General features: G+C 40.9%; 1 protein-coding gene and 1 long non-coding RNA gene across 2 annotated transcripts; both read left to right on the top strand.

Moving 5' to 3' along the window:
* Nucleotides 1–1,395, top strand: LOC138874570 (uncharacterized). The gene is made up of 2 exons (XR_011401584.1): nt 1–445; nt 1,234–1,395. It is a non-coding gene; the product is annotated as an uncharacterized lncRNA (long non-coding RNA).
* Nucleotides 1,396–4,105: 2,710 nt separating this feature from the next.
* LOC138875144 (uncharacterized) lies at nt 4,106–4,942 on the top strand. Its single transcript, XM_070153967.1, has one exon. The coding sequence runs from the start codon at nt 4,106–4,108 to the stop codon at nt 4,940–4,942; it is 837 nt and encodes a 278-aa protein (XP_070010068.1).
* Nucleotides 4,943–8,531: the final 3,589 nt, after the last annotated feature.

An 8,531-nucleotide genomic window follows, 5' to 3' on the forward strand; every position in this document is an offset into this window, starting at 1 on the left:
ATTTTCACCCATAATTCTTTTCTCCTTCTTCTCTCTTCTCTCTCTCTTCACTCTCTCTTACGCCGCCCCAGCTCCGCCCACCGCCGCTGGCCGGAAATCGCCGCTGCCGGCGGACCACCTCCAAACACCTCCAAATTCACACCATGTAATCTCCACAACTTCGTCCTTCCATATCTCCAAACCAAATCCTTCAAAAATCCCTCAAACTCCTTGAATCTTAGATCTAGGAAACTTTCCTGTCACTTTTTTGCCCAAATTCTTGAAGCTCCAACCACTACCACCCCACAATACTTACATCAATGGATAGAGCTCCTCCAAACCTAGCTATTGATGGCAATTTCACCATGAAAATCCGGCGATCAAAATCCGGCCAAATTCCGGCGACCTCCCCGAACACCCTCTTTTGGCATACCACCATTTTTTCGGCCACTTGAATTATAAAATGGTAAAAATCCTATTATTTTTCGTGGCTGATTTTTTATTTTATTTTTGTTTTTTCAGATCTTATTTTTGTCTATTATTAATTATTTTAGCATTAGTTTTTGAAGTTTGAAATGTCAAATTTTCTGTTTTTGCACTTGTTGAAGTAGTAAAATAGTTTTGTGTTGATAAAAGTGAGGTAGTGAAAAATACTTAAGAGTATATGGTACTTGTTTGATTGTTTATTTACTACTTCAAGACTCTTTGAGTACAACACCCAAAAGTCAAATTGTTTGGTAAGAAAATGTAGACCTTTGGACAATGTTTGAATAAAAGTTTGTCTTTGAATAGTGGAGAGCAGATTTTATTTGAAATACTTGACAAGATTTGAACCAGAAAGTCTGGCATTTTGAATTTAAGAGCAGATTTTGTAGAAAAATCTATCAAAAAGATTGATTTTTAATTTTTTTGAAATAGCTGATTGTTTTGATATAAAAGGACACTCCATCTTACTGAAGGAGCTCTAGACACACAAAAAAGAAAAAAAATCAGTAGCTATAATATCCCTTAGCAGCTTTTGTGAGTTGATTCTTAAGTGAAAAACTTGTTTAAGGAAAATAGAGTAGTGTTGAAAGATTTTTCTGGAGTTACATAATTGTACTGTTTTGTTGGGGTATTTCTATTTTATTTTCTTGGGTTTGAATCTGCCGGTTGTCGCTGTCTTTTGCTATTGTTGCTGCCCGTTTAATTGTTTAGCTGTTGATTTTGGAAAGAGCTGACTCTGATGTATTTGTTCTTCTTTTTGCTGTCCAGGTAATTTTCGGACCATGTAAACTCATAAAATCGAGTTGGAATGAAAGATAATGAAGCTGGAAAATATTAGTGGCTTTATCCTTCTATTGTAATTCATTTTTATATGCTCTTGAATGTTTGATAATGTTATAACGATATATTAGTTAATTAAATTGTGTTAAATATCTTTAATTATTTTTATTTTTGCAAAGCATTAGATATAATTCCACTGGCATTTGGTTGTCTGAAAGGAGCATATATATTAAAATTTGAACCCTTGTAGCCATGTTTGTCCCTTTGTTGTCACCAAGCTAAGTTATTATTATTATTATTATTATTATTATTATTATTATTATTATTATTATTATTATTATTATTATTATTATTATTATATTTTAGAGTCCCAATAATCTTTTTTTTATCTCTTAAAAAATACTTATTTAGTAAGGTAGTTAAGTTGTAGATTAGAAAGACAATCTGTAAACTTATTTTTGTAAATAGTTGGCTACGGATTGCAAATAGCAAGATATGGCCAAATCTGTAACATAGCTTTAAAAGGCCATATCTGCAGATTTAAAGTCCAAAAGCATATGGGCTTTTGGATTTTGTCTTGGACATGAGCCCATTTGACTCCATCAACCCAATAGTGGGCTGCCTCATTCAATGTCAAGACAAGCCCACATCTTACTAGTTTTAAGCAATGTCAATTGATAATTTTCTCTCATTACTCTCATCTTTTAAATTAGTACTCATAACAATAATTTTCTCTCATTAGTTAAGTTGTAGATTATTATTCAAATATTTTCTTTATTTTTTTTTAAATAAATAAAAACGGACATAAGAAAAGCATAAAAATCAAATAAACCACAGTTTATCCAAGTTTAATTCAAGCCAAATGTAGTCAATAAAGCGACGTGCTAGAACCACGGGACTCAGGGAATGCCTTACACCTTCTCTCCGGTCAACAGAATTCCTTACCCAAACTTTGTTTTCGCGGACCAATAATAATAGAGTCAAACCTTCCTTTGAATAGAGATTCAAATAAAAGGTGACTTGGAACACCAGTAGAAATCAATTCCAAGTGGCGACTATGTAAATAAAATAATCCCTACTTCAAATTTGTCACTTTAATTGGAAAAGCTCTTTAACCCACAATCCATAACATTTTACACTTATCTCTTGGAGGGGTAAAAAGGGGTGTGACAGATTTGGCATCAGTGTAGGTTCTTGGAGCCACAGACTCTGGTACGGAATTTGTCTAAGGGTGAGTTAGACCCTAGTTACACTGCCTGTTATGGTAAAAGGGTTCAAGTCCATCAAGAGCCTGCACAGCCCGCTAAAAGGCCCCACGTCCAACAGTTCACTGATGGGGCGCGAGAACAATTGGATTAGCTAGCAAAGGAGAAAAACTACAGGGCCATGATAAGCAAATTGGAGGGGCAAATCAGAGATCTGAAATTTGATAGTAGTGTACAGGCTGCTACTGATGAAGGGGAGAAGAAAAAGCTGGACCAAGAAAACAAAGCCCTTCGAGCCCAGATCCAAAGAATAAAGATAACTGCTGAGAATACGGAAAGGAGCTGAACAAATGAAAGACTCATAAATGGTCTTAGGAGGAAAATATGTGAGTACGGGAATGATTTGGAAAAATCTGAAGGTAGTCTGGCAAAAGCTCGGGCACAGTTGACAAATAATGCAGAGGGATGTGCAGAGTTTGTTCGACAATTAAAAGGGAAATATGATAGAGAAGTCGCAAACCTGAAGAAAAAGCTAACTACCCTCGAGAATAAAATGGCTAAACAAACAAAGAACTTTAAGGCAGAGAGAGAATATTGTTATGTATTGATGGCCCGATTGGAGGAGGACATGCAACAATTGCAGGAGCAAAGCCATAATGACACCCAAGTTTTGGAAGCTAGATCTCAACAAATTGGGTGCCTGCTCCAAGAAAAAGGCATCATTAGAGAGAGGATTAGAGGAATGCTGACTACATCGTCATGAAATGCCATGAGTGTGAGGACATGACTAGATCCACTTTCTTCGCCGCAGTGATGACCTTTGTTCGCAAAATAATGGATGACCTGGATTGCCTCCAAGGAGATCTTGCACGTAGGCCTGTGGCGAGACCAACTGATGTCCCACGGGCCCTTGGAGTAGTTTTGAAAGCACTTATGTATTCTTGATTTTCTTTTCGAGTCTCTATTTCAGTTTCCATTTCTAGAGTCTATTTCAAGTATTTTTTTAGTTTTTCAATTCTTAGAAAGGTATGATAGAGTCATTGTAATAGAAAACTTAGAAGATTTAATGAAAATTTTGAAAAACCCAAAATTGTTTCTTTCTTTTATTTCCGCATTTATTCCTTGAACTATGCGATGATCTGATTCACGCGGTATCGTGATACGTAGGCAATCTCCATTGGATCCGGTCATGGTTTTAGATAACTCGAATAAAAGAGAAAACCAAAAAAGAGTAAACCAGAAAAAAAGAAGAGAAAACCAGAAAAAGAGAGAAAAGCAGAAAAGAGAGAAAACCAGAAAAAGAGAGAAAACAAGAAAAAGAGAGAAAACAAGAATAAGAGAGAAAACAATGCAGGAGATAGAGTACAAAGAAAAGAGAGCAAATAATGAAAAGCGCCAAAAGAAAGAAAGATACAAAGACCTAGGAGATAAACAAAATCTAGGATGAGACACACAACCGTTGCAAAACATGTAGAAACACATTTAACTGTTTAGGTGCATTGCATCCCCCAACGTGCGATACCCTATGTGTTAATTGTCTCAAACTAATCGGTTTGTTTTGTATGCTTTGAGTCCAGGTTCTGTTTTTAAGATGGTTGGTTTTGTGGTAACCTGGCTTCGCATCTTACTTTACAAGATCCAAGGGAATTGTCGAAATGTCGTCAGAGAGTCATCTACCAACAATTTCCATCCTAAAGGATAGCCTATTGTCGGTCATTCCGACATCAGAGTCAGCAACTGCTGAAGAGAACAGGGCACTGCGTCTCCGCATGTTGGAAATGTGGGATGCTTGGTCTAATGGTAGAGAGCCGCCTAGTGCAATACCTGGTTTTCCCGAGCTGATTCCCAGAATAAGTGGAACCTCCAGCGTCCCTATAAATTACCCAAACACCCCACTTGGATACCCTACCATGTCAGCCCACTTTGCCAGAATGCTTTCTGAGGTTCGCCCTCAGACACTGATTTCGGGAGTGGCTTCTAATATATTCATTGCACCACTAAACTCACCTACGACACAACCAACATTGCCCAGGCCCAACTTTGAGCCATTATCCTTTACTTTCCAAATACCACCATTTCTATTAGACACGGCTCATTTCACCACAAACTCCTACCCTCAACAACCTCGGTACGAGTTTACTGCGGGACAAGAGAGAACTGTAAAGAATCCCGAGCAAGATGAGATCACTCGGAAAATGAAAAGCATAGAACAAAGTCTCAAGAACATGCAAGGCCTGAGTGGTCAGAAAAGTGTCTCCTACGCTGACTTGTGCATGTTCCCACATGTTCATCTGCCCATCGATTTCAAGACTCCCAAGTTTGAAAAGTATGACAGACATGGGGACCCTATAGCTCACCTAAAGAGGTATTGCAATCAGTTGAGGGGAGCAGGCGGAAAAGAAGAGCACCTAATGGCTTACTTTGGGGAAAGTCTAGTTGTAATTGCGTCCGAATGGTATATGGACCAAGATATCTCCCGCTGGCACATATAGGATGACTTGGCCTGAGATTTTGTTAGACAGTTCCAGTACAACATGGATATAGCTTCGAATATAACCTCTTTGTCTAATTTCAAGAAAAGGTTTTCGGATAGCTTCCGAGAGTACGTCGTCAAGTGGCGTGAGCAAGCTGCTAGGGTGAAACCCCCAATAGATGAGACCGAGATGGTCAGTACCTTCATGCAAGCCCAAGAGGCTGATTACTTCCAAAACATGATGTCCGCTATGGGCAAGCCGTTTGCGGAAGCCATAATGATTGGGAAAATGATAGAGAATTGTTTGAAAACGGGTTGCATCTTGAGCCAGTCGGATATAAGAGCTACTTCTCAAGCAATCCAGAGAAGGTCAGGGGGCACGACAAACCGGAAAAAGAAAGAAGAAGTGGCAATGATGGCCTCAGGTATGAGAAACCCCTGTCAACCTCGAGGTTACTTCGGTTCCTCCTCAAACACCCCACAACATTATTACCCCCACCAAGATACGGCATACACCATAACTCCTAAGCCCTATGCAGTGATGAATGCCTAGCCATACGCTCAGCCACAACAATAGTATTACCAGAACCGAGCTCCACCTCCCAGAAATAAGCCTCCTCACCAAGCTCCATACAATCTCCGTCCCCCATAGAACAACTTTCCATATAATGCCCGTGCCCTTGAGCCACCCAGAAAGAACAACTTCACACCTATTGGTGAGTCGTATTCCAGCCTCTTCCCAAAGTTAGTCCAAATAGGTCTGTTGCAGCACGTACCTCCAAACAGGCAAAATCCAGAGTCGCCCTCCTACCGACACGGTACCCGATGTGCTTATCATTCAGGAGTAGAAGGGCACAACACTGAGGATTGTTTGACCCTAAAAAGGGCGGTTAAAAATCTGATAGAACAAAAACGGGTAGTGCTAAGGGATGAAGAGGTCCCCAATGTAACTAACAACCCATTACCATCTCACAACAACGGGCCGGTTATTGGGATGATATGTGAAGACAAAGAGTTTGACCCGGATTTGAAAGCTATCATTGCTATTGCCGATGTTGAAAATAAACCCAAAACGGCAGCAAAGCTAGCTACACAAATACTTTAACCCTTTGCTAACCCTTTGAGCCGGTTACCTTTCTTTGATTACCCTTTTTGGAACCCGAAAATGCTTGTAAATTCAAAAAAAAAATCAAATCAAAAACAAAGTTTCCCTGAACTACGTTCGACTTCATTCCGAAAGGATACGTAGGCAGCCTCTCTCTATGGTTCAGTCACACGAAAACAAAAATCCACATTCCCCCCCAAAGTTGAAACTCAATCCAAAGTTGTAATTCAATCCAAACTCTTTTACCCTAAAATCCCGTTTGAGGTCATTCTAATCCATCGGTAAAGAAGTTCAAAATGGGAGGTTGTTGGTTATTTGGATCTGATACAATCAAATGAGAGAAATAAAATGAGAGAGTCTTATTGGTAAAAACCCACACGAGCACTGTAAGGCGATGATGAGTAAATAAATTGAAAATGAGAAAGTCATTTTAGTGAAAACTCACAAAGAGAAATATAAGGCTATGGTGAGAATATAAATGAGAGAGGTCAGCTGGTGAAAACCCACAAAGGGTGCCACTGATAGAAAAAGCAATTCCTTACAACTATCGACACTGATAAGAGTCCTGGCAAGGTTTCTCGGTTTTGAGATATGGATTATAAAGGGACTTTGTGAGATTGAATGGTCACGCAGATCGGGTATCCAGTCCAAGAAGCATGTCATGTCTATTGAAGTCTGCAGGCACTCCAGATAAGTCCTTCTTTCCTTTCCCCGAAAGGGACACTTCTCGTTTGTTTCTTTATCCTGTCCTTTGTTTACTGTTCTTTGAATCCCTTTCGGTTTAATCCTCCTCCGAAACTAATACAAAGAAGAGATGACAAGATTGGTTTTACAGGGTTCTGTTTAACAAAAGCTAAAATTAAAGAAAAAAAGCACCCAACCTCAGTAGGTGCATCAAGTCGATCTCGACTGGCCATGATGGCCGATGCTCCAGAGTCAAAATTATTGAAAAGGAAAGAAATCCGAAGTCAAGTGCCCATAAGGGCAAAATAAGATGAAAAAACCAAAGCCTCACACGGGCTACCCATAATGTGAAATTTTGGAAAGTCAAGATCCCTGGGTTTAGAAAAAGACAGATTTCCAGAAAGCCAGCAAGCAATTGAAACTTTCATCGAAAGAGCTGGGCCGAGATCAAGTGATTAAAATAATCAAGGCCACAAAACCAACCACCGTTTCAAACTGACAAATTGTTCTTTGATTTGAAAACAGGAAAACAGGTGCAGTCCAAAACAACCTTGCAAGAAGCAGGCGCAATAAAAGCAAGGCACGCAAAAACTAAAACGGTTTTGCAGCAAAAGTTGACCCGAAAAGGGAAGTTACTTTTTAAACTATTCATTCATTCTCCTAAATAAAATGAAAAGTGAAGTGAAAAGAAAAAGAAAGAAGAAGAAAGAAAAGAAAAGAAAAGTTCAAAATCATTGTAGCCTAGGGTCCCCAATCTCTAGCAATGTTTTCCAACATAGGGCCCCATACCCTAGTCGCTGCCAGCATAACCTAGTAGTCTTTTCCAGCATAGGGTCCCACTCCCTAGTTGATCCCTGGCATAACCCGAGGACTTTTTTCTGGCATAACCCGATAACTTTCCCGACATAACCTGTGGACCTCCCCGACTAGCCCGAGGACCTTTTCCGGCATAACCCGATGACTCTCCCAGCATAACCCATGGACCTCCCCGGCATAACCTGAGGATCTTTTCCGGCATAATCCGATGACTTTCCCGGCATAACCCGTGGACCTTTCCGGAATAACCCGATGACCTTTCCCGGCATAACCCGAGGACCTTTTCAGGCATAACCCGATGACTTTCCCGGAATACCGCGAGGATCTTTTTTCGGTATAACCCGATGTCTTTTCCGGCATAACTCGTGGACCTCCCCGACATAACCCGAGGACCTTTTTCCGGCATAACCCGATGACTTTCCCGGCATAACCCGTGGACCTCCCCCGGCATAACCCGAGGACTTTTTCCAGCATAACCCGATGACTTTTCCGGTATAACCCGTGGACCTCCCCGGCATAATCCGAGGACCTTTTTTTCGGCATAACTCGATGACTTTCCTGGAATAACCCATGGACCTCCACGGCATAACCCGAGGACCTTTTCCGGCATAACATAATGACTTTCCCGGCATAACCTGGGGACCTTTCCGGCATAACCCGATAACCTTTTCCGGCATAACCTGTGGACATCCCCGGCATAACCCGAGGACCTTTTCCGGCATAACCCGATGACTTTCCCGGCATAACCCGAGGACATTTTTCCGGCATAACCCGATGACTTTTCCGGCATAACCCGTGGACCTCCCCGGCATAGTCCGATGACCTTTTCCGGCATAACCCGATGACTCTCTCGGCATAACCCATGGACCTCCCCGGCATAACCCGAGGACCTTTTCTGGCATAACCCGATGACTTTCCCGGCATAACCCGTGGACTTTTCCGGCATAACCCGATGACCTTTCCCGGCATAACCCGTGGACCTCCCCGGCATAACCCGAGGATC

Source organism: Nicotiana sylvestris, chromosome 8, assembly GCF_000393655.2.
Source record: "Nicotiana sylvestris chromosome 8, ASM39365v2, whole genome shotgun sequence".
Classification (NCBI taxonomy): domain Eukaryota; kingdom Viridiplantae; phylum Streptophyta; class Magnoliopsida; order Solanales; family Solanaceae; genus Nicotiana; species Nicotiana sylvestris.

Excerpts from the sequence above, each read along its gene's own strand:
- LOC138875144 (XM_070153967.1), top strand. The coding sequence starts at position 4,106 with ATGTCGTCAGAGAGTCATCTACCAACAATTTCCATCCTAAAGGATAGC.